The sequence below is a fragment of the Globicephala melas genome, chromosome 14, assembly GCF_963455315.2.
Source record: "Globicephala melas chromosome 14, mGloMel1.2, whole genome shotgun sequence".
In the NCBI taxonomy this organism is placed as follows: domain Eukaryota; kingdom Metazoa; phylum Chordata; class Mammalia; order Artiodactyla; family Delphinidae; genus Globicephala; species Globicephala melas.
The window spans coordinates 45,127,703-45,154,268 of record NC_083327.1 but is presented as its reverse complement, the minus strand read 5'-3'; the positions used below and the strand labels follow the sequence as shown (position 1 = coordinate 45,154,268).

General features: G+C 38.7%; 1 protein-coding gene across 1 annotated transcript in view; it reads left to right on the top strand.

Annotated features, from left to right (window-relative positions):
- Positions 1-5,847: 5,847 nt before the first annotated feature.
- FRK (fyn related Src family tyrosine kinase) overlaps positions 5,848-26,566 on the top strand; it is an 85,326-nt gene continuing 64,607 nt past the window's right edge. Inside the window, exon 1 of the mRNA XM_070043447.1 lies at positions 5,848-6,218. Coding sequence (XP_069899548.1) covers positions 5,848-6,218 — 371 coding nt within the window. The remainder of the gene's footprint in view (positions 6,219-26,566) is intronic.

The window sequence follows — 26,566 nt, the reverse complement described above, 5'->3', positions numbered from 1 at the left end:
CTTTAACAGACTGGAGAGAGTCCTCAAGATTACTAAAATAATTTTGCTGCTAGATAGATGAGAACCTTGATTAATGAAGTATTTGTTTAACAGGCAAGGACAAACCACCTGGGTGAAATGTGTTTACTTATTTCCATTTTAGAAAAGGCTTATCAGCTGCTTCTAGGAGATTGTATACATGAGAATATTCAGTCCTTTTTGAAAGCAAGTGGGACTTCCCTGGTGGTCCAGTGGTTAAGACTGCGCTTCCACTGCAGTGGGCACAGGTTTGATCCCTGGTCGGGGAACTAAGACTCTGCATGACGTGTGGTGTGGCCCAAAATAAAAAATAAAAAATAATAAAAAGACAGCAAGTTCTTTATCCCTTTACAGATATCTCTAGAATATTTTTTCAGTATCATGCTGAAATCTAGACATACTATGCCTATTTCATGTCTTTGATAGTGCCAAAGAAAGAAGCAAAGAGCTTTAACCATTTTTGAATTAAAATTTTTTAAATTTTTTCTTCCAAGCTGAACTGATTTACTTGCAAGCAAGAAAACTCATATCAGTAAAGAAATTCACTGCATAGTTCATAGTTCACTGAGGGGAAATGTCATGGTTTCTGAAGTGTTAGAAATGGAGTTTCCTGGTTATACTCTTTAAGTATTGAAAACATACCCTTTGGATAGGACAGAATGAGTCCCGTGTTGGCTGATGTTTAAAGTAGTCCATTGTCATTGGTCAGGAGAAATACTTCAGTTACGAACAGTAAGGATCTAACGTGCAACGGCTCCTCAAAGTTCATATCCTTCAACAGTTTTAGCTTGTTTCAACTAATGCTGAACAGCATTTGACTTTAATATTCCCTAAGTGCTGCTGTAAGTGAAAAATTTCCCCTTTATAATAGCAATTCCTATGACAAAAGAAAATTGAGGTTAATTTGGCATCTTTTTTTCTTTTTTCATTTTTGAGTCCATGTTGGCTTCTAATAATTAATATGTCTGCTGGAGGTCCAGCCATCTCAACTGAGTTTCAGAAGAGAGGGAAGGGAAAGAGAGTAGATCCTCCAGCTGAGTCTGCCTTTTTTAAGGGACTTTCCTGAAACCCCACCCAATGACTTTCTGCTTACTTTCTTCTTGGCCACTTCTGGTTGTAAGAAGTCTGCAGCCTTTCACTTCTATAAAAGTAAGGTTCTGTTAGTAGGAAGAACAAACTGGACATTGGATAGGCAAGTAGATGTTTTTGTCTCAGGGAGAAAGAAAGTGCAAGGATTTGCAGATGTGGATATATTTTTTGATGTAAGAAAAGGACATTGAATCGGTTAATATTGAACAGATTTGGAATTTCTGTGACAAGTTCATCATTAGAGAAAAAGGATATCTGCAGAGTCTAAGAAGAATGGTGGACGATTTGGAAGAGTGCTACTAGAAAATGAGGAGAACTGCATCTAAGTGGGCCGGCATGTAAAAGAATGTTGAGCAGAGCTAAGGGCTTAACAGGAGTTGGAGATCATTAATTTGTCCTGGTATAAAACTGAGTAGCTGTGGGATTTTTTCTGTTGCAGTGCTCAGCAAATCAGATACAGGAGCATGGCTAAATTCATTTAATGCTGTGTGTATGTTGGATGTGGGGTTGCAGGAGCTAGTAAAACTCAAGGAAAAGAAAAATTATTTTGGCAGAAATGGACAAGGAGGTTCTAAAGGAGGTATGGGATTTTTATTCAGGCCTCAAAATGCAGGCAGAAGTCTGTTGGGAGGAGAAGGAATACCAAGAAAAAGCATGGCAAAGGAGACGGGATCAGAGGTGGGAATGAACAAGACCTATTGGAGACACAGTAAACCTATTTGGCTGAGTGAGAGGGTTAACATAAGGCAGTAATGGGAGGAGGATGTTGAAAGGGTACATCTGATAAAGATCGGATAAAGTGCAAATTTTTCGTCTTGAATTCCAAGCCGTATCTTCCAGGCAATGAGGATCTGTTGAAGGTTATTGTGCAGGAGAGTGATTTAAGATTCATGGGGTGCCAGTGTGCGGTAAGGATGGGAAGGAGAGTGGCTGTAGGCAGGAAAACCGGTTTAGGAGGCTGGCAAAGGAATCTAACATTTGGGAAACAATGCGTGGAAAAAAGGGGACTAAGAGACAACAGACAGAAAGTCACTATCCTTTGTGGTCCCAGCTCTTTTCACGCTCTTTGCTCTCATTCGTGAACACTTGTACACGTGTTTATCTTACCCCAGTGGCTCCTTCCCTTCCCTTCCCTTCCTTCCCCTTCCTTCCTTCTTTCGTTCCTTCCTTCCATCCTTCCCTCCTTCAACAAATACTTATTGAGTATTTACTGCTTACATACTGGACATTGTACAAGGAACTGAAGATTCCAAGAAGGAAATTTTATTCTCCTGGGGAAAACAAACAAGTAAGGGTATCAAGTGGAATTTAATAGGAGACCAAGTAGAAGTGTGTGTGCCAGGTTTTAGGGGCACACAGAGTAGAGACCCCTAATCTATTATGGCAGAGAAGGTGCTACTTGAACCTGCCTGGAAAAATCACAAGGAAGTCACCAGGGGAGCAGGTAGAGAAAGGAGCAAAGGTGCAGCAGGAAAGAGGGCCTTGGGCTTCAGGGGCGGCTGGTGGCTTGGTGAGCCTGCATCACAGTGTGTATATGTAGGAGTAAAGGGCCGAGAGGTTCGAGAAGTTACCAGAGCCTTGTGTGTCCTGATAAAGACAGCAGGTTCTATTCCAAACATGTTGAAGTTCCCTGAAGGATTTTACACAGAAGAATATTAGCCTTTTTTTAGAGTCATTGAAACATAGGAGTTAAAACCTCAGACTCTGGAGTCAGATTGAGACCAGGGTGTTACTCATGGTTCAGCCACATGGGGGCTGTGTGACCTTGGGCAAGTTACTTAACCTCTCTGCTTCAGTTTTTTCTTCACTGAAATTAAAAAAAATACTACCTGCCTCACAGGTATTGTTGTTTTTTATTTTCTGAGAGTTAAATGATGTATCATTTGTAACATTCTTAGCACAGTGCCTGGCACATAGAAAGCCCTCAAAACTGATAGCTACTTTTACTAGTACTTATATCACCTCTGGCATTGTTACCATTATAAAAACTGCTCTAGGAGTGGTGTGCAAGATGAGTCAGAAATACGAGATAAACTGGAGGAAAGGGGATTAGTTACGAGCCCTCTGGAATAATCTAGGGAAGAATATTTGTTTTGTTCAACACCCAGCTGTCATTCAGAAGGAATAAAAAAAAATGTAGATTAAATGGAAAGACAGACAAGTGGGATTTAGTGATTGATTAGCTCAAAGAAACCAGGGAAAGAGTAAAAGATGACTGCAAGGCTTCAAGCTTGGGTGGCTGTAGACTTCTGGTGCTGTCGACACAAGGAAACCCTTTCTCTCCCCACCCCTTGCCTCAGGTTTCTCAGGCCATTGCTTACCTGATGTCTTTGTATGGCTGGTTTCTTTTTTCAATTTCATTCACTAGCTCAGTGACTGTGCTGTACAGGTCTGCCACTCTGTCTTTTTCTGGAATGCCTTGTCATAACCATAAAGGAGGCATATTTGAATTTAGAAACTTCAAATTTCTTAATTCTTAAACTCCACTTACAAATTTGTTTTGAATACATCTCTCTAGTTGCTTCCAAATCTTATTTCATATTCTAGATCATGTAGATATCTCTGGAAGGACTTTAGCATCTTTGCCTCTGTTTAGGGGCATTAATAGGATCCTACACTTTTTACAATTAATATTGTGTTTGGAACAAAATATTCTTATGGCTTCTCAATATTATATAATCATTATTTTCTCTTCTGTTTTATATTGGAATTATATTTTCGGTCCCATATCACAAACAAACAAACAAACCTGGTTTGGCTTTTGGCTTTTCTCTTCCTGCCACATTAGTACTTTCTACTCTGACTCTGAAGACAGTTGGAGAAACCTAGAACATGAGATCTTGTTTTAACCAAATGATCTGTCTGCCATGAATGCCTGATTTTAGTACAAGGAAATAGCAGGAGGGGCTAAGGCCACGGTCCTCTGGTTGTCTTTCTTTTCTTCTTTTTTTCTTTTTCTTGAGTTCAGTTATTCCGATTACTAAAAATACCTTGCTATTTGACAAAGAACAGGAATTTTGAGTTTGTACTGGGTTAGGTTAGCCAGGTTCAAGGCTCCAGCAACATTTAGAGAAATTGTTTTTAAGAGAGCAACTTGGTAATAAAGGCCTTATACGAAAAGAAGTGACACACCATAAACAAGTCTGCAGTGTTCTCTACTAGTGAAAATGGCCTTGTGTTGACCCATCTAAACTCACTGCCTAGGTGTTCTTTGGGATCCAGGGCACCCATTTGTGAGACAGCTGCCCTGAACTAGGGGAAGTAGAGCAAAACACACTTCCTATCGCGATGGCTGCGCTGATGTCAACTTCATTAGTTCCTGAGCTCCTGCCAGCGAAGTTAGCAAGAACTAGTGCAGACGTGGAGTCAAAGTTGAATAGAAGGAGCTTCCACAGCAGCTCACAGGCAGCCCTCCTACTCTTTCTCTCCGCTGGTCACCTAGTCTGTGCGTGTGTGTGTGTGTGTGTGTGTGTGTTTCTGAAATAGTACATGAAGGATGGGAAATTACATGTCTTTGTGGGAAAATGCAGTGTTTCGGTTTCTCACCGTTTTAGTCAGCTGCTCTTGTATTTTTCCAGACTGTAAATGTATTTTGAGGCTATTAAAATCTATTCACAGTGATTAAAAAAAAAGGTAGGAACTCAGTGGCTCTTTCCCAATTGCCCTTTTGTCCAGTAACAAATACCCAAACACTTTAATTTTCCATTTTATTCCCCTTAGTGGTGGCAAAACTATCCTACTCGTCCTTATGGAAGAAAAATATCTCTGCCTTTAATTTCTGTGCTGGTAGCATAGCAGGACAAAATGCTCCCTGTGCTGGCCTATCTGTCCAGGAGCATGATTTTTTTTTTTTTTTTTGCAATACGCGGGCCTCTCACTGTTGTGGCCTCTCCCGTTGCGGATCATAGGCTCCAGGCGCGCAGGCCCAGCGGCTCCGCGGCATGCGGCATCCCCCCGGACCGGGGCACGAAGCCGTGTCCCCTGCATCGGCAGGTGGACTCTCAACCACTGCGCCACCAGGGAAGCTCAGGAGCATGGAATTTGACAGCTGCTTTTAAGAGTTTGGCTCCCTGGTGAGGGCGCTAGTCTCTCCGGTGTGGGAGAAAGGAGAGGTAGAGAGGACGGGAATCCCATTTAGATCACAGACACAAAAGAACCAGGAAGTAAGAAGAAATTATTACAGTCTGTTCCTAGCTCAGGATGTTAAAGGCAGAAGCCTGGGCCGGTTGGTTATTCATTGGCAAAAAAGAAAGAGCAGTGGGGGTCAGGACTGGTCAAACCACAGCGACAGACCTGACGCGGGAGAGAGCTGCTGGCAAAGGTAAGACGTGGAGATCTTACCTGGAGTTCACCTCTTTCGCTTGGTAACTTTTTCTTGGGACAAGAGGCAGGAGGACTCTTTTCTGTTCTCAGACGTTTGTCTAAATAAAGCCCTCTCAAATTTATTTTTGTGGTGGGATTCCTAAGCAGACAAGAAGAAAAGTCACTCTCTCACCGAGCAGCTGCCCAGCTCCCACCAGGTTTTGCTCTGGGGCAGCAGCTACGGGCACAGAAAGCAAGCCGGTGAGCCTCTCCAAGCAGGTCCGCCGGACTGCTGGGAACCAGGGCTTGGTACACGCTCCCCAAACCTGGAGGACTGGTGCTGATTTCAAAGTTTCCAGGTGGAGGAAGAGAAAGTGGATCTGCAGAGAGTAAGGGGAGAGGGAGAAGCCCCTCTCCCCCCCTGCCCACGGGGGCGCCATGGGTAACATCTGCCTGAGGCTCCGGAGGTACCTGGAGCCCTGTCTCCCCTGCTTGTCTCAGGAGGCAGACAAGTCGGTGGTGATTCAGAACCCGTGGACTGTCTGCCCCCCCGATCCTCCCCGGCCGCCGCGTCCGGAGCCCGAGAGAAGCCAGGGCCAGTACTTTGTGGCTCTGTTTGATTACCAGGCTCGGACCCCAGAGGACCTGAGCTTCCGCGCGGGCGACAAGCTCCAAGTCTTGGACACGTCCCACGAGGGTTGGTGGCTCGCCAGGCACTTGGAGAAAAGGGCAGACGGCTCCGACCAGCAGCTGCAGGGCTATATTCCTTCTAACTATGTGGCTGAGGACAGGAGCCTCCAGGCAGAGCCGTGAGTAGTACACACATTTTATTTCTCAGCTCTCTGAGGACGGGTAATGAGGTTTCCTTCTTACCTATCTGCAAACCCACTAATTTTCAAAGAGCTGCCTAGAAAGTATAAGGAAGTACTGGCAAGAATCTTCTAATTGAAACACACCTCCCCTGCTAGGTGAGAGTGAAACTGGAAGGTGGCTGTTGAAATGACTTCTATTAACAGTTTGTATACCCACAGGCCCTGGGTGCATTTTCATCAACATAAACGAATGGTGCATTTAATGCTCTATCTTTTCTTTGGCTGTAAAATAAGTCATGCCTCACTTTAACATAGAACTGCATCTCATTTGCAGGTATATCATAGATCTTCCTTAAACTACACTTGCAAATCTAAAGTCCAGCTCTCTCTTTTTTTAAACTTTTAGAAGCATCACCTCCAGTTCTGATAGGCACACACAGGGGTAACTAATGTAGAAGGTCACATTTAGAAGATGCTACATTTTCCCAGTGAAATCATGACTGGATATTTTTCTTTGAGTCCCAGATATGGAGTTATGCTACCCAAATTATGATATCTTTTGGGTTTTATTATGATTAGAAACTAGTCAGCTACAGATGTTTAGGAAGTTTTAACAAGAAAAATAATGACATTATTTCTCCAGAGAAGGAGATTAAGACTTTACCCTGATATTTGAATAAATCCTATGAGTCATAGTGGAACCAAGGAAGAAAACTTTATGTACTTATGCACGTATCCATCCGTCCATCCATCCATCCATGCAAGTGTCAGGTGGAGTAGTGGCATGGGGGGAGAAGGGGCAAGGTTATGCTAGTGGTAGTTGAATATAAAGTAGACAAAGCAAGATCTTGACACCATTGTCATACTTGGGGTCTGGTGTGTTGGCAAGCAGGCTCAGACTGCTACTTACACTAAACTTCTTGCTGCCTGGTTCCAGTGAAACCTAAGACTGGGAATGTCTCTCAGGACTCATTTTATAGAGTGGGTCCTTAGTAGAGGAACCTCTGGGGATTCACTCATTTTCTCATGTGTTTTTTCTTTTGATGTGAGCTGCAGCATCCCTTACTGGCCCAGGTAATAAAATTGTAGGAAGAGCCATGGTGCATTGTTGCTGATTTCCAAACTCAAATTCAAATACAAAAGGGGGTTGGGGGGCTTTTGAGATTCTTTCCAACACCAAGGGCCTGTAAATGTTAGGAAGTGTCTTATTTTACACCTAGATAGAAATCTCTTCCATTCCTATACACTAACAATGAAAAATCTGAAAGAGAAATTAAGGAAACACTCCCATTTACCATTGCAACAAAAAGAATAAAATACCTAGGAATAAACCTACCCAAGGAGACAAAAGACCTGTATGCAGAAAACTATAAGACACTGATGAAAGAAATTAAAGATGGTACCAACAGATGGAGAGATATACTGTGTTCTTGGATTGGAAGAATCAACATTGTGAAAATGACTATACTACCCAAAGCAATCTACAGATTCAATGCAATCCCTATCAAACTACCAATGACATTTTTCACAGAACTAGAACAAAAAATTTCACAATTTGTATGGAAACACAAAAGACCCCGAATAGCCAAAGCAATCTTGAGAAAGAAAAATGGAGCTGGAGGAATCAGGCTCCCTGACTTCAGACTATACTATAAAGCTACAGTAATCAAGACAGTATGGTACCGACACAAAAACAGAAATATAGATTAATGGAACAGGAGAGACAGCCCAGAGATAAACCCACACACATATGGTCATCTTATCTTTGGTAAAGGAGGCAAGGATATACAATGGAGAAAAGACAGACTCTTCAATAAGTGGTGCTGGGAAAACTGGACAGCTACATGTAAAAGAATGAAATTAGAACACTCCCTACACCATACATAGAAATAAACTCAAAATAGATTAAAGACCTAAATGTAAGGCAAGACACTATAAAACTCTTAGAGGAAAACATAGGCAGAAAACTCTATGACATAAATCACAGCAAGATCCTTTCTGACCCACCTCCTAGAGTAATGGAAATAAACACAAAAATAAACAAATGGGACCTAATGAAACTTCAAAGCTTTTGCACAGCAAAGGAAAACATAAAGAAGACAAAAAGACAACCCTCAGAATGGGAGAAATATTTGCAAATGAAGCAACTGACAAAGGATTAACCTCCAAAATTTACAAGCAGCTCATGCAGCTCAATATCAAAATAACAAACAACCCAATCCAAAAATGGGCAGAAGACCTAAATAGACATTTCTCCAAAGAAGATATACAGATTTGCAACAAACACATGAAAGGATGCTCAACATCACTAACCATTAGAGAAATGCAAATCAAAAGTACAGTGAGACATCACCTCACACCAGTCAGAATGGGCATCATCAAAATATCTACAAACAATAAATGCTCGAGAGAGTGTGGAGGAAAGGGAACCCTCTTGCACTGTTGGTGGGAATGTAAATTGATACAGCCACTATGGAGAACAGTATGGAGTTTCCTTAAGAAACTAAAAATAGAACTAGCATAGTACCCAGCAATCCCACTACTGGGCATATACCCTGAGAAAACCATAATTCAAAAAGAGTCATGTACCACAATGTTCATTGCAGCTCTATTTACAATAGCCAGGACATGGAAGCAACCTAAATGTCCATCGACAGATGAATGGATAAAGAAGGTGTGGCACATATATACAATGGAATATTACTCTGCCATAAAAAGAAATGAAATTGAGTTATTTGTAGTGAGGTGGATGGACCTAGAGTCTGTCATACAGAGTGAAATAAGTCAGAAAGAGTAAAACAAGTAACATATCCTAACACATATATATGGAATCTAAAAAAAAAAAAAAGGTTCTGAAGAACCTAGGGGCAGGACAGGAATAAAGAGGCGGATGTAGAGAGTAGACTTGAGGACACGGGGAATGGGAAGGGTAAGCTGAGACGAAGTGAGAGAGTGGCATGGACACATATACACTCCCAAATGTAAAATAGATAGCTAGTGGGAAGCCGCCGCATGGCACAGGGAGATCAGCTCTGAGCTTTGTGACCACCTAAAGGGGTGGGATGGGGAGGGTGGGAGGGAGACGCAAGAGGGAGGGGATATTGGGATACAAGTATACGTACAGCTGATTCACTTTGTTATACAGCAGAAACTAACATAACATTGTAGGAATTATACTCCAGTAAAGATGTTAAAAAAAAAAAAAAAGAGAATCGGATCTTGTTTTTGTCCTGATCCATCGTGGTCACAGAGTGGCCTTTTCTGATGTTGGTATTCTGTGACGTTGTTTGTGTTCAAGAGGAGAACACCCAGGCCTAGTCATAAGTGCCAGGCAAACTCCTGGACTCTAGGGTCTGCTTTTCTCTTTTTCAGCCAGCATAATACAGATGCTGCTAAATGCTGTAGAGTCACACAACTGCCTGTCATGTAGCATGCACTTAAAAATAATATCTTGGGCTTCCCTGGTGGCGCCGTGGTTGAAAGTCCGCCTGCCAATGCAGGGGACACGGGTTCGTGCCCCGGTGCGGGAAGATCCCACATGCCGCAGAGCGGCTGGGCCCGTGAGCCATGGCCGCTGAGCCTGCGCGTCCGGAGCCTATGCTCCGCAATGGGAGAGGCCACAACAGTGAGAGGCCCGCGTACCACCAAAAAAAAAAAAATATATATATATATATCTTAATGGATGAATGAGGAAACAAATACGTGGCTGAATGTATGCAGACGTAGAAGAGACAAGTCCTGCTTTGGGGATAATCACACCTTTCTTTCTTTCAGGGTTCAGCTCTCATGACCCCCTTCCAGCCTGCCTCTGGAGCTTGTACTTTTATCGTATAATGGCTAGTTGTACAACTTCTCTCTTTCATATAAGACTGTGAAGTCTTTGAGGGCAGGATACTTGTGTTTCCTGTATCATGCCTGGAAAACTATTTAAAGCAGTGCTTGTGCTCCAGCGAATTTATAATCTCAGGAGGTGAGACTCTCTATTTCCTCTTGAAGTTGTAGATTCTGTGTAGTAGAAGCACTCTCCCATTCAGTTTTACTCAATGCTTATTGACGGGACAATTCAGCACAAATTGTTGAACATGGCAGAAGGGAAGTAAAAGTATATTCAGGGAATGGGAAGTTGTACAGTTTAGCTGAAGCATTTACGGAGAGAGCAAATAGAAATCTGGAAAAAGAGGTTGGGACTAGGTTTTGGAAAAGACCATGTGTGCCACGTTAAAGAGTTTGGGTTTTGTCTGATAGGAAATAGATGGAAGTAAGAACTTTGAAAAGGCAGTGATGATGTGAGAATGGAATGGAGAAGAGAGAGGCTAGGGAGGAGTAGGGAAGTTGTACCAAATGTCTTCAGCATGAGGTTGTCAGGGTTTAATTTCTAATTGTGGTACTGTTAAAAAAAAAAGAAGAGTAGGAATATGAACAATGTCATGAATGAAAAATCAGGAGGACTTAGGGGAAGGGAAATAATTAGCACTTTTAAGTACCTTTGATGTGCTGAGCACACAAAACCATATATATGAGCTAATTTAATCTTTATAATAGCCCTGCAAGGCAGGTTTTCTTATCACTGTTTTTAGGATGAGAAAATTGAAACTCAAATTTAAATAAATCCAAGAGCATTCTTATCTGGTAAATAGTAGAGGCAAAACTACAAATTAGATGTAGAAGAGAAAGAGAGAGAATTAAAAATGTTATTTGGGACCACGTGAAATAGTAAGAGAAATATACATTTCATAAAGTACTTCTTATTAGGGGGTGTGGTTGAAACAGAAAAGCTGACAACACATTCGCTTTTAGGCATGTTGAATGTGAAGTACTAATAAGTCATCTCAATGACAATGTCCAGGAGAAATGTAGAAATACAAAACTTTGGGCAAAAAGAAAAGTCTATTCTGTGAAGATAGATTTTTGAAGGCATTCGCACCGAGGTGTTGTAGATATTACAGGAATATAAGAACTGCAGGGCATTGTAGGCTTTGCAAGGATTATGAGAACCATAGTGTGAGACTCTAAGAAACAGAAGGGGCCAAAGATTAACTCTTTAGAAATTCCCGTCATTTATGTGAGTAGATGCGGTGAGTAGATTGTAGTAACGGCCCGGTTTTTTACACCTCCTTACTACACACCTTCGGGTAGTCTCCTCCCACACAAAATCTTCGTTGACCACGGAACTTGCTTTGGCCAATGGGACGATAGTAAACGTGACAAAAATAGAGATTGAAAAGGGCTTGCATGTTGGGGCTTGCTTTCTTATTGCTCTTGGAGTTCTGTAACTACTATGAAAAAACTCAAGCAAACCTCCTGGAGGAGGGAAGACCATGTGAAGAGAAGCCCTATTTTGTCCCAGCTGACTTACCAGCTGAGTGGAGACTCATGATCCCAGCTAAGGTCAGTGGAGCCCATCCCGAAGTGCGCACCTTTAGATTCCTGAGTTAACCAAACACAGTCAGTTCTTCATATCTATAGGTTTTGTTTCTGTGTATTCAGCTAAATGTGATAAAAACTAGTTGGAAAAAAAAAATCCAAAAAGTGAAACTTGAATTCACCACATGTTGGCAACGGTTTACATAGCATTTATGTTGTATTAGGTATTATAAGTAATCCAGACATGAGTTAAAGTATCTTTAAGGGATGTGCGTAGGTTATATGCAAATAGTACACCATTTTATATAGGGGCCTTGAGCCTCCACAGATATCAGTATCCTGGAACCAATCCCCCTCAGATAAGGAGGGAAGACTGTAGTTGTTATGAAGCAAAACCTAACTCATACAGGGAAGAAGAGCCCCTGAAGGAAACAATGAGCATATTACTCAAAATAAGAAGACAAAATGTCAAGAAGGATGTTTTAGGTCAAATGCTAAACAAAGGTCAGAGTAATGAGGAAGAGGTAAAGACCATTAGATTTGCTGGAAGATTACTGGTGACACTAAAAAGCAGTTTTATAATGTAAATACAGATGATGTCATTCAGTAAAGAGAGTGAGTGAGTTATAACAAGGAACTTCATGCTGTGTCTGGGACTCTGAACTGGGAGGTTTAGGCTGGGTTGAGCCATAGAAAAAGTATTGTATGTTAGGGCTCTACACGTGGGACTTGGGTCCATCCTGAGAACCTGAGACGAGGAAAAGCAAAATTAAAAGAGGCAGTGGAGCTTAGCTGCCTCCGTCCCTGAGCAGAGTATGCAGGGTCCTAAGGACTATGTCTGTTTGGTTGGGATTTACCAAAAATTTCACCTTCTCTAGGGCATCAAAGTTGGTAGCTTTTAAACATCCTCTGATAAGTTTAGATATTTCGATTTAGAAGTTGGGGCAGAGCGAGGATAAGTCAAGGGTTTATCTTTAGTGCAGTTGGGCCTTCCCAAAATTGTTGGCAAAATTAAAGAATTTTTCTCTTGAGTGCTATCCTCCCCAGTTTTGGGGTCATGTGGAAAGACTGAGCTTAGTTCAAGGTCTTAAAGTACAGGCAGCAAATATATGTAACTTTTAAAGAAGATTGTCTGTGAAGGTAAGCCCTGTTGTCTTCTATGATATACTATAGTTATAAGATATTCCTTGGTTTAACTTCAGGCTATTATCATGCAGAGAATACAATGATGTTTCAGATAAAAATAATAGAAAAGTGACTCAATATCTTGTATCTGCGTTAGGCAGTAGTTTATAGGAATCAGGCACATATTGGTGTTGATGCTGAATCACTCTGAACTCTGTACTACCTCTTATTAAAAGCCTCACTTTAAAAAGCAGTAGTTTAGGAAAATGGAGAGTCATGCTATTGATTTAGCAGGTCCTGGTAAAATGGTTGAAAACAAAATAGTTACATGATAATTAATGGAGATCAAAGGATCCCAGTAGACGATTTTTCTCTTATGATAATTTTGGTGCTTACTGAAACCCCTGATATCTTTTAAGGCAAAATTGTCCATTTTCTGAAAATTTTAATGTTAGAAAATATTCTAGTTTACCGATGGTTTTTAAAAAAACAACAACTTTATTTTTTAAAAAAAACATGTTTGATAAATACAAAACAATATGTGCAACTTTAAGGTAAGATTTAAAGCATGATGATTAATGAACATCCATTTAACCAGCTAGCCTATGACCTAGACTATAACTAACAATAAGCCTATGAGTTCTTCCCCTCCCCCATCTCTATAGTAAAACCCTTTCCTAGGCAATGTTGATAGCAATTCAATTTCTAATAGTGAAAGGCTGGAATCAATCCAAATGTCCATTAATAGGAGAGGGATAAATTGTGGTTTATTTATTCAATGAAATATTATACGATAGTGAAAACGATGAAGTGAGTGGCATGCAACAGCATGGGTATGTTTTTGAAATATGTTGAGTGGAAAGTAAATTTCAAGAGATGGCATATAATATGATCCTAGTTTATAAAGTCTGCAAATAAAACCAAATAATATATTGTTTAGGCATGTATATTAGTAAACTATAAAATAAAGTAGGGGAATGATAAACAGCTATTTGATTTATTTGAGTATTGTAGATTCTATGCTTCTGTTGAACATTTAAAGAAATGATTAAAAGAATGATTTTCATGATTCAATCATGAAAAGTAAAGGTAACAAATATTCTGGCCAAAAGTTCAAATGTAGATATTGCGATTGATCAGATATTGTTTATGACTCTGCCCTCCTCACAATACTATTTTCACTGAATTATCCTTTAATATTATCCTCCTAATATAAGAAAGACATAAAAAATTATAGCTTTGGGGACTTCCCTGGTGGCTCAGTGGTTAAGAATCTACCCGCCAATGCAGGGGACGCGGGTTCGAGCCCTGGTCCGGGAAGATCCCACATGCTGCGAAGCAACTAAGCCCGTGAGCAACTACTGAGCCTGCGCTCTAGAGCCCGTGCTTTACAACAAGAGAAGCCCCTGCAATGAGAAGCCCGCACACCTCAAAGAAGAGCAGCCCCCGCTCGCGACGACTAGAAAAAGCCCGCGCACAGCAACGAAGACCCAATGCAGCCAAAAATAAATAAATAAATAAATTTATTTTAAAAAAAACACATAGCTTTTGCAATTACTGTTGTCATTATCCACTCTGACTTTTTTTTTTTTTTTTGTGGTACGTGGGCCTCTCACTGTTGTGGCTTCTCCCGTTGTGGAGCACAGGCTCCGGACGCGCAGGCTCAGTGGCCATGGCTCACGGGCCCAGCCGCTCCACGGCATGTGGGATCTTCCGGGACCGGGGCACGAACCCGTGTCCCCTGCATCGGCAGGCGGACTCTCAACCACTGCACCACCAGGGAAGCCCTATCCACTGTGACTTTTAAGATACTCCTTCCCCAAATTCCAGTGACAAGAATTCTTAACCTTAGACCATGGACTCCTAAAGGTTACAGAGAGGGGCTTGAGACAGTCTATGAACCCTCTGAAATTGCATATAAAATTTGTGTGATGTATATTTGTGCATTTTCTAGGGTAAGGGGTTATAGGTTTTACGATATTCTAAAAGGAATGGTGTTTAAAAAGTGTAAGAACCTGTTGTAAAATTAGCACAGGCAAAGTTTGTTTGTTTCTCTTGAAAAATTGATTTACTTCCTTATAGCAGATAATAAATTATTAATTTATTATACACCACATTTTTATTCTTAGCTACGAGGAAGCTCAGAGTCCAGTTAAATGCTTGTTCACAATAACTGTATTTGACCTTAATTCTGGCTTATTTTCTTCCTTCTCTCTCTCTTTATTTTTTTGAATTCTTTTTTATTTCTACTTTCTAGAACATAATATTGAGTTTTGTAGGGGTCTGTTGTTATAATCTACTTTAATACGTAAATAGTGATGATCAGTCTAGACATGTTTTATGATCTTAAATTATAAATAAAAATAATTTTATATCTTTATATACTAATTAAAGGGTACTTTAAAAAATTCTGTTTCTGAGCTTTGTTGAGCGACTAGTTCTAAGCCAAACTGACAGGTTGTTTGATAGAATACAATTAAAGACTGTTGGCCAAAAACCTACCTTGCTACTCCCTTACTTCGCTCCCACTTCGCTTTTCTGGCTCTAACACTGGTTGGTGCTGTTTCCCCTGCCTCTTACTTGTTTGTTTCATTTCTTTTCAATTTCAACCAAGGGCACACATCTTTGTCTGCTGGAGAATTTGATACAACCTCCCCACCATTTCTCCTTGTTTCCGGGATTGCAGTCAGCTTGTGTTTGTGCACATGTGTAGGATTCATTCTGGTTATCTCTTGATCTGCAGAGTGAGGCAGAAAAGTGCCCTCACTAGAGGCTTCAGCCCTGTGTAAGACCCACATGCATTAGAGGAGAAACACACAAGGAGCCAAGAAAAAAAAATAGAGACAAAGGGAAGGAAGGGACATAGTAGTTTAAAATGTCGGTAAAAAAGGCAGATGAATTTTTAATAAACATCAGAAAAGGAGATGTAAGGAACAAACCGAAGATCCCATAAGCTAAAATAAAATAAAATAAAGTAAAATAAAATAAAGTAAAGCTAATGTTTAAGGAATACAAAGTGAGAGTATGTGAGAAATTAAAGAGAATAGGAAAGAGGATTGAGGAGCAGACAGACAATATGGCTTGGTTTGTAGTTGAGGGAAGACTAGGTAAGGATACTTAGCATTTCCATGCTAAGAATGGAAGTATGTCAGACAAATGTGTTCTGTAGGGAAGTTCATGATTCTAGGCTTATAGTATTTAACTGTATTAAAATAAATATCCCTGGAGCTTTTGCTTTTGTGTTACATAAGCATTTATACTAAGGAGACTATAGCCAACGTAACTTTTCAAAGGCAGACTTTCTGTTGGGTCCATCCATAGTGAAGAAAATAAAATGCTAATCATTGTCACTGAAAGTGAGTTAAACCCTTTTCTTCCCTCATTCTGTACCCTCTTTCTACCACCCAAAAGATACGTTATATTTTAGGGTTCATCATCTTTCACAATGTAAAAAGAAAAGAACCCACAAAAATATGCATATTCATCATACAGAGAATGAAACCAAGTGACTTCATGGACCTAACAATGAATTGGCCTCCTGCCTGGACTGTGGGCAATTTGGATGAAAGCAAATTGATAGTGATATAAGAAGTCTTTTACATTCACTAATGGAAAATTGGCTGTATAGGCAAAGTGGTAAAACAGAAGACTTCTGTAGGGAATTAGAGGAAGTTAACAGCCTTGCTTGCTCCCACTGGTTGAGAAGGTCTCACAAAGAAAGTACTCCATTAGGGCAAACAAGAAGGATTTATTATTTGCTGATTTAATTGTCAAAGAAATACTATGTTCATAATAGTAAAACCAACTGTTGTTCTGGTGACATGTTCACATGTAGACTATGAACATTTATCAGGGAAGGTTTACATAAGCTTCTGCACAGTTCCAATGATGACTTTTCCTAGGACAGAGGTCACTTACTTTGCTTACCTTATCTATACATTTACATTTGCAGTTAAGACTAATATTTTTCTTGTAAAGCTATTTCATTTATTTAATGCACAAAATACTATTTTTTTCCTTTTCAAAGGAACATTTTCAGTTTGACTTTGAAATTAACTTAATAGAAGCTAATCTTCTTCAAATGCAAAGAAAGAACATCTCTCAGGAATCTTTGCTTAACAGTTCTAGGAAGATAAAATATTTCAAAAAGCATTTCGTTTTAACATTCTAAGTGCATTGTTGCAGCTGACAGAGATCACTGAACATGCTTAGTGGTTTAGTTTTGTATAGGGGTTGTTATGAGAAAAATGATCCCAACTTGTTTTTCAAACCTATGTTCTTATCCATTCGACATATTTTAGTAACTTTTGGTTATTATAATTTTGTACCATTGTAAAGAAATAGGAGTATAAATAATATACAGTTTAGTTTGATCCAGCAGAAAGTAAGTATATTTGCTAAGGGTAACCCAAGTAATTGGCAAGGTTACTGCATTCCTGGAGCTTAACCTATCTGACGGATCTCAGTCCCAGCTGAAAGAGGGGAGCAAACTATCCTTATCACTGGAGGTTTTGTCATGGAGAGAGGCTTTGTCCAAGCTGAGAAGGTAACTTTGTCATTTCTTCTTAAACTGCTTTTCTATTTTTAGAAACCAAGTATTTGGTCAGACAAACTTATTGAAAAAGAGCAGACAGATCTCCTACTGCATGTCCTTTTTCTGTCTAGACACTTTTCCTAGAATGGAAAATCGAAATGAAATCATGTTTAATGGAACTTAGAGGTAATGGCCATTGAGAAAGAGAGCCAGATGAAGAGAAAGAAAATAGATGGAATGAAGACAAGACAGAGGAGATGAAGGAGAGCATAAGGAGGAGAAGGCAATTTCTATTACAAAGGAAAGTAACAAGTGTCAAACAATCACTGAGCATGTTCTTCTCTACTGTAAATAGAAACCACAGAAACAGATATTCACTCTGCTCACTATTTATTTGTGAGAATTTGTTGCAACACAAAAATTCATTACCTGTTAGCTTAGCCACTAATATTGAAAAAAAGAAAATCAGTACAGTGCAGTATTAAGGAAAACCTTTAATAATAGCTCGATTAAGAGGTCAATGAGTTGGAAAGCTTGATTTTAATGAGTGGCTACACAATTTACATGACAATTTCTCTTGCTTCTACCTTTTTTGATTCAGTCATTTTGTTACATTTCGTTCAAATGTATTGACTATCATGCACAATACTTTGCTAATCAAATATGTTAGCAGATTATAACTTTGAAACAGAATTTTTCAATCAATGTTATTAGGTGAAAAGTTTCTGGTAGTATGTATTTGGTGGGTGCATAGGTGCATAACGGCTGAGGGGGCATATTGAAAAAGAATTAGCAAGTTTAGAATGTGCCTGAATCTTAAGCATTCTGTAGGTTCAACTGAAATTGAATCTATGGATATTCACTTCTTATAAAAATTCTTGACCTCTCTTAAGGTCACCACTATAATTTAAATTCCAGTTAGTAAAGAATTAAATTATTTTTCAGAACTAATTTCCTCTTGGAAAGCTATGCAGCAGCAAGCAAATAAAATCAACATTCTTAACTCTTAAAAACAACCCTTAACTCCTCTCCCCCTCGGGCTATTGCACATAATCTCTTCTCTACAGCAAACCTTTGAAAAAGTTGCCTTTACTTGGGGTCTTTTTCATTTTTTTTTCCCCTCTATCTCTCTCTCAACCACACTCCTTCTTTAAATGTTTTTACTATATGAATTTTCCAACATATACAAAACTGTAGAAAACAGTACTCCGTTGTCTCATCACTCAACTTCCACAAATATCCTTATACTCCTTTTTCCCACCTCTACTCCCACCCCACCATGGGTTATTTTGAAGCAAATCCTAGACATCATATAATTCTATCTGTAAATTTATTTGTAAGTATCTCTAAAATGCATGAAATACTCTTAAACAAACAAACAAACATAATTGAGTATAATGATCACTCCTAAAAATATAAAATAACACTAATATCATCAAATATCTGGTCAGTGTGAAACTTCCCATAGTTTTATAAACCTTTTCTTAATATTTGGTTTGAATCTAAATTTTTGTGGATTTATTTTGTGATTTGTTTGTGGATGCAAGTAAAGCCCATACATTACAATTGGTTTATTTGTACCTATTAATCTCCCTTAACTTGGATTCCTTTTCTATGTTCATCCTTGGTACATTCCTTGAAATGTATTTCCTTTGCTTCCGAAGCTGGATTTTGCGGACTGGTTCTCTCTTGAATTGACTGCAATTAGACTTTATCACTCCAGGAAGCTGCTGTTATTAAAGGTCACCAAGAAACTCCACATTGCAAAATCCATTGGTCAGTTCTTAGTCTTCATCTTAGTTATCTTACCAATACTATAATATTTAACACACTTGATAACTCCACCATCCTTAATACACTTCTTTTAATTGATCTCCAGGATACCCAGTCACCTGGTTTACTCCCGCATAACTGAGACATTTGGGCTGGCACCCTCTCTTCTCCCAGACCATTAAATATCGGAGTGCCCAGTCCTCTGACCTTGATCCTCTTCTCTATCTGGCCTCATTTTCTTGGTCATCTCGTTCAACTTGAGACATGTATACTTGACATCACTATATCCTAATGGAAGTTTCCAAATTCCAGGCATTTCCAACACTTCCAAAACTGAGCTCCTACATTCCTCCTATGAACCTGTCCCACTGTCTTCCCCAGCTCTGTCAATAACAACTATGCCTCCATTTGCTCAGGCCAAATATCTTGGAATCACCAACAGCCATTTTCCTTTCAGACCTCACTTCTCATCAGTCAGAACATCATTTTGCCTCTATCCTCAATAAATATCCACAAATCAGTACCTTACCAGCCCCTGCCATTGTCTGGTCCAACTCATCTTGATCTTTCAATCTGGCTTAGTATGATAGCATCCTAACTGGCCTCTCTGATTTGACTGTTGCCTTAAAATATAATCTATACCCAACCCAGCAGGCAGAGTGACTCTGTTAAAATGCCAAAAAATTAAAATTACTTCTCTGCTTGAAACTCTCCAGCAGCTTCCTGTCTCACTCAGAGCTAACTCCCAAGTCTCCTTGCAGTGACCCCCCCCCCCCATTTCTACCATTACCTCTGTGGCTTCACTCCTCATTTCTTTCCCTTCTACCTCTGCCACATGACTTTTTTTGTGGGGAGGGGGAGTGTGGATCTAGCTGAAAATGATTTTGTAAAATTTTGTTTGGAGTCTGGAATTTGAATTATTATTGCTCATTAAACTTGTAAGACATAGGGAGAAATAAAGAACTTTGTAGGTGTTCTCATAGATGCAATAACTTGCTCTACCCTGAACCATTGATATACAAGGTGTGGCCAAATTACTCCTAAATCATTAATTTTGATATTAAGGGAGAAGAAGTCTTTCTTGGTCCATGAATATGTATATTCATCCTAAGAATATTGGAGAACATAACCAGTTTCAGGTCTGTTGATCGGGTATGAAAGACTATTATTTTCACTTAGATTTTGGAATTGAAGAGTGGCCTTTTAATTAGCTTGTGCTGATGTTTCATCTGTGTTTGGCATTTCAAACTGATTCTCTTTAATAAGGGACAGCCTATATGCCACTGTATAGTTTTGAGAACACAGTCTTTCTTGCTCATTGATGCTGAGGGCAAAAGGGGAAAATCTGGGAGTTGAACAAATTGGTCTCTTGTACTAACATCAGCAAAAGGCTGTGTTATTACTAAACAGGTATTTAGATTTCAGTCCCAGGCATTTTAAGATCCTTGACATTGCATTTGCTTTTCTCTTATTTATGTCTTTATAGGAGAATTTCTCTTAATGAATTCAGTGCAATGTATGCACATCTAAAAATAGCTCTAAACACACAAAAATAATGAGTAATTCTGTTGTCATCATGTAAAATTACCTTCTGCATCTCAAATGTTTCTCCTTCCCGTAAGAAATTAAACACAAACATGAATATATAAACAAATATGTTCTTGCTGTAATGCTACTTGACATTTTAACTGTAATTAAAAGGACTTCGAATATTAACCAACATTAATTAACAATGTAAAGTGCCTTAAGCATGAAGTGTAATAACAATGCTGAGTAGATTAGGCACATTCATCAATACACTTCATGCTTATTAAAGATTTGTTTTTGAATGCTGCATTATTAAACAGGTTTATTATGCCTACTATATGAATCTTGAGTTTCTGCTATATTTGTTCTGTAGATATTACTCCTTCCTGAGGCTGTTGTGGTGTTGAGGACAGGCTCCATGGTCTGAGTATGCAGGGTGAGAGGCTGATTGGAGGTGTGGTTCTGGGAGAAGCAAAGCTGCCTTGTTTTTGATTTTGGTTATGCTAGTATTTTATTTTTCCTAAGTCCCAAAGTGCACGGGGGAGTGAGGGGGGAAGCAGAAAGGAGGGAGAATAATACCTCAGGAGTCCCACAAAATGCTATTTCTTTTGGTGTGGTACGCCTGGCACTCTATGATATTGCTAACTTACTTCCAGTGAATCCAAGAACTTAGCAAAAAAGCATTCCCCAGGTGGTGCTATTTGTGGATTCTGTTCACTTATAATGTCTATGCCGGTAGTTTTCATTCAAGCAGCTTGTGGCTAGAATGGCTTTGTGCCTTAGCCGCCCATCCTCTCATGACATTATGTTGCACAGTCCCTGCCTTGGACACTTTTTATGAATATTATAATGATTTTCAGTTTTCCTTTTTTGTAGATACTGGCAGGCTTCTCCCTCGACCCCTGATCCTACCTCTGAATAGTTCTTTTTGACCAGTGTCTCTAACTACCCTGACTCACTCCTGTACATTAGCATTAAACGAAAAAAAAAAACCCTCAAAAGTTCTTGTTTCACTTTGAAGTTTTCTTCTAATTTTTAAAAATCTTAATCTTTTTAATCATATTTTTTCTTCTTTAAGCCATTAACATTTTTTTGTTTACTGAATCTGTTGCAGACCTATAATACTGGATTAAAAATCTTCTGTTTTCCCTTTTAATTTCAAGTACTTCTTGCTTTATGTTATTTTGATTTATACTATTTTATACATATTAACATATTTTAATTTTTAATTATGATTATCAATTACAATGACCTTTTTATTCTGATGCTTTCAAAAACTTCCAAAGTCTACTTCTTCTAAATTAATATTGTTTATTCAAGATTAAAAAAATTAAGTGGGGCTTCCCTGGTGGTGCAGTGGTTGAGAGTCCGCCTGCTGATGCAGGGGACACGGGGTCGTGCCCCGGTCTGGGAAGATCCCACATGCCGCGGAGCGGCTGGGCCCGTGAGCCATGGCCACTGAGCCTGCGCGTCCGGAGCCTGTGCTCCGCAACAGTGAGAAACCCGCGTACCGCAAAAAAAAAAAAAAAAAAAAAATTAAGTGGATAAGCGTCTATCTAACAATCTACTGTTATTATTTCTGTATCTTTTTACCTTTGGTGCCCCAAATAGTAAAACATGCAGTTATATTTGGTCTTTTAAACCAGTCTTAAATTCTATGACTTGATGGACCATTTAGGCTGCTTATATCCATTATTCATTATATAATATTCATTTGCTTACATAATATTTATTGTTATAAGTATTGTCATTTATCATCCTATTTGACACTTTAAAAATTATAGCTCCTTGTCTCTTTTCTATCGAGGGTCTTTCTTTGGGACTGTTTTTATTTTGCTCTACTAATATGACAGATGGAAGTTATTTCATCTTAAAGGGTAGAAGTGTTTAAACACTACTAGATGATTTAAATATGTTTTCTCATTAGTCCTTTCATCATGTAATTAGTAATTATTATCTACGACACATCAGTCAGTTTAGGGTGGTCCATGGCCAACTCTTTAAGGCCTGATCCTAACCCTGTGGGAGCACATCACTCTGCATAAAGCAAACATGATGGCCATGTCCAATACTTTTTGAGATTTATTATGAACTCCTTATCATCTCTTCCCTACTCCATACCCTTATTTCTTGCGCCATATTGATACCTTTCCTCTGTTTCTCCAGGTCCCAAGTCATGGCATCCTTTACTTACAGGCTGCATTTCCCTTCTTCTGGTAAATCATTTGTGAAGATTATCTCTTTAATAGCTCACCTTTTGTCTTCTCAAGATCTTTCCTTTTCTGATTATTCTTGTGGGAAGAGTAGCCAGTTTTCTCTAACTTGAATCCCTAAGAACTTGGCTCCTTGAAGGACCCATTATTCACATACCTGACCCTTTTTCATCAGTGAAAACAAATCTTTATCTATCATCTGTTATTTTCTTATGGTAACTGATGTTTGATCTACTCTGGCCCCTTTATTGTCCCTATTATGCTTTGACCATGAATGTGGGAACTACTTAAACGACAACAGCAACAACATCAAATTTCTGGACACTGTTACTCAAGAATTACTCTAGGTGCATCTCTTCTTCAGTCACTTAGAATTTCCTTACTAATCAGTATGTCTTGCTTGTCATCTCACTGACTTCAAACATTTTACTGGAAAACTGAGGCATAGGAACTGGTGCCCTGTGGGTTTTTCTCTGTCATCTTTCCAGAAGTGGATGTTTATCTCCTCCTTGTTCTTTTTCTTTACTTTTTTTTTTTTTTTTTACTTTATCAGTATATGTTATTTTTGCTTGCTGTTCAAATTTGGTTCCTTGAAAAGAGTAGCAGCTCAATTTCAACTAATAATTTGGATACCTTTAAATATACCACACAGTTGATATTTTGACATCTTGTGCCACAGTAATTTATAATTGCTACAACCATTAATGCCTGCAGCATAGATAAAATAAACCTCAGTTTCTTCTTTCTAGGTCTTTTATTTATTAAACAAGAAAGCATATTAAATTATATACAAGTGGGATAACTGATTCCACTCTGAGCTTTAAGAGACTGGGCAATTTATAAACATCAGTTTAATTTAATTTAATTTTTTTAACATCTTTATTGGAGTATAATTGCTTTACAATGGTGTGTTAGTTTCTGCTTTATAACAAAGTGAATCAGTTATACATATACATAAGTTCCCATATCTCTTCCCTCTTGCGTCTCCCTCCCTCCCACCCTCCCTATCCCACCCCTCCAGGCGGTCATAAAGCACCGAGCTGATCTCCCTGTGCTATGCGGCTGCTTCCCACTAGCTATCTGTTTTATGTTTGGTAGTGTATAATCAGTTTTATTTTAATTGAAGTAGAGTTGATGCTGTGCCAATCTCTGCTGTACAGCAAAGTGACTCAGTTATACACCTAGAGACATTTTTTTAAAATATTCTTTTCCATTATGGTTTCTCCCAGAAGATTGTATGTAGTTCCCTGTGCTGTATAGTAGGACCTTGTTGTTTATCCATTCTAAATGTAATAGTTGTAAACATCAGTTTTTAAGTTAAACATTTTATTTTGAGATAATGGTAGGTTCACATGGAGTTGATAGAAATAATACAGAGAGATTCAGTATATCGTTTCTCCTCTTTTCCCTAATGGTAACATCCTTCAAAACTATACTGCAATATCAGAACCAAAATATTGATATCGATGTAGTCAAGATTCAGGCAGTTCCATCACCACAAGAGTCCCTCTTCTTACTCTTTTGTAGTCAGCCACTGCCCTGCTTCTCACCACCCCACTCCTGTTCCCTCCAGCTCCTGGCCCCGTCCCCTGAAAACTACTAATCTCCATTTCTTTAGTTTTATTTCAAGAATGTTACATAAATGCAATTATACATTTTGAGATTGGATTTTTTTCCCACCCAGTGTAGTGCCCCGACAATTCATGTAGGTTGTTGTGGGTATCAGTAGTTTGTTCCTTTTCATTGCTGAATAGTATTCCATGATGTGGATGCACACAGTTTGTTTAACCATTCACCCACTGAAGGGCATTTGAGTTATTTACATGTTTTGGGTATTATAAGTAAAGCTTCTATAAACATTCTTATTCAGGTTTTTGTGTGAACATAAGTTTTCATTCCTCTAGGATGAATGCCCAAGAGTACAATTGCTAAGCATATGGTAGTTGCATTTCAGTTTTATAAAAATTAGCCAAACGGTTATCCAGAGTGGCCGCAGCATTTTATATTCCCGCCAGCAATGTATGAGTGATCCAGCTGCTCTGCATCCTTACCAACATTTAGTATTGTCATTTTTTATTTTAGCCATTCTGATAAGGGGTAATGATATCTTTTGATTTTAATTTGCATTTCCCTAGTGACTAATGATGTTGAAGATCTTTTTATGTGTTTATTTGCCCTTTGTATATCCTCTTCCATGAAGTGTCTCTTTATGTCTTTTGCTCATTTTCTTAAAGGATGTTTTTTTCTACTGTTGAGTTTTAAGAATTCTTTATATATTCTAGACACTAACCCTTTGTCATATATGTGGTTTGCGTATAATATACATATTTTCTTTCAGTCTGTAGGTTGTCTTTTTATCTCCTTAATGGGATCTTTCACAGAGCAAAAGTTTTTAATTTTGCTGAGGTTCATTTTATCATGTTTCCCTATTATGTATCATACTTTCGGTGAAAAGTTTAAGATCTCTTTGCATAGCCCTAGATTCTGAAGATTTTTTTTTTTTTACATTAGTGCATTTTAATTGGAGACTTACTTGCTGCACTCTTCTGAAGTGAAATCAGTAGTCTTGATTCCAAAGTCAAAAACTATGTAAATGAATAAATGTATGAATTAGCCATAGTCTATATCGCTGGAGTCTTTAAAAAATATTTTTGATGGTTTTAGCATTGTGAAGAAACACAAAGTGCCTCTACTGTAGGTACTGTCATGAAGGAAGAAGAGTATGGAATGATAGGACTCCTGCTCTCTGTGCCTTATAGAGTTATTGGTAGATTACCAGAATAAGAGGCATCCAATAGAAATGTAGAGAAGGAAGCTAAGGTCAGAGGTCATGCAGCATGTAAAGCATATTCATTTCCAGAGAGTAAATGGCAGACTTTGGACTCAAGCATAAACCAAGAACTTTTAACTTGTTCTCCTAAGTGTGTTTACTGTCCTGTATTACAGAATCAATGTAACATGACTGATAACAACAAAGGATTATAACCTATGAAAGGTTAGTAATAGGTGAGAACATTGCTGAAAAATAGACTATCAGAGAAAGATATAATCACATACCTTGGGTGTTTGGGCCTTCTAATAAGCCTGGTCTTTTAAAAAGGTCAAAATTATAAGGGTGTGGCTTCAAGCTTTATTATTTCTGAAAAGGGCTTGATTACTTTGAAAATATGTTCAAGGTTCAGGCAGAAGTTCACAATGCCTTCATCAGTAGTGGTAGTTTCCTTTTAGAACTGAAAATTAAAATAATTTTTTACAGTTAAATAAGCATAGAGTTTATATATAAACTTTAAGATGAAGTTTATAGTCATTTTTCAAATAAAAGTGAAAGCAAACAATGTATTTTTGTTTACTTCTTGGTCTTAATATTTCCTTCCTAAAAAAACTAGCTAACCAGAAGCATAGCTTTGTATGACATATTGAAGATTAGATATTTACTTTCTTGACTTCAGGCTTTGAGCACCAGTTAGTCACCTGAAAATGCGAGTATGTCTATACTGTAATAATCAAAGAAGCAGTGGCAGCCTATGTGGTATCATTTGACAGATGTTATGAGGCTGCACTAATCCCAGCTTCTCCTTTTCATGGAGCCTGGAATTTTTTGCTGCCCTTTGAGTTAAAGCCTTCTATGCAGAAGATCTTTTTTAAAAAGGTAAATATCTTACCAGGGAAGTAGATATTAATATCCTCAAGAGACTCACATTTCCATACCCATCCCTTACCTGAGAATAGAATCCTAAAGAAGCAGAAGCCAGGACAGTTATATTCATATGGGGTATCTAAAAAGGGAGGGTGGACATTTGTAGGTGCCC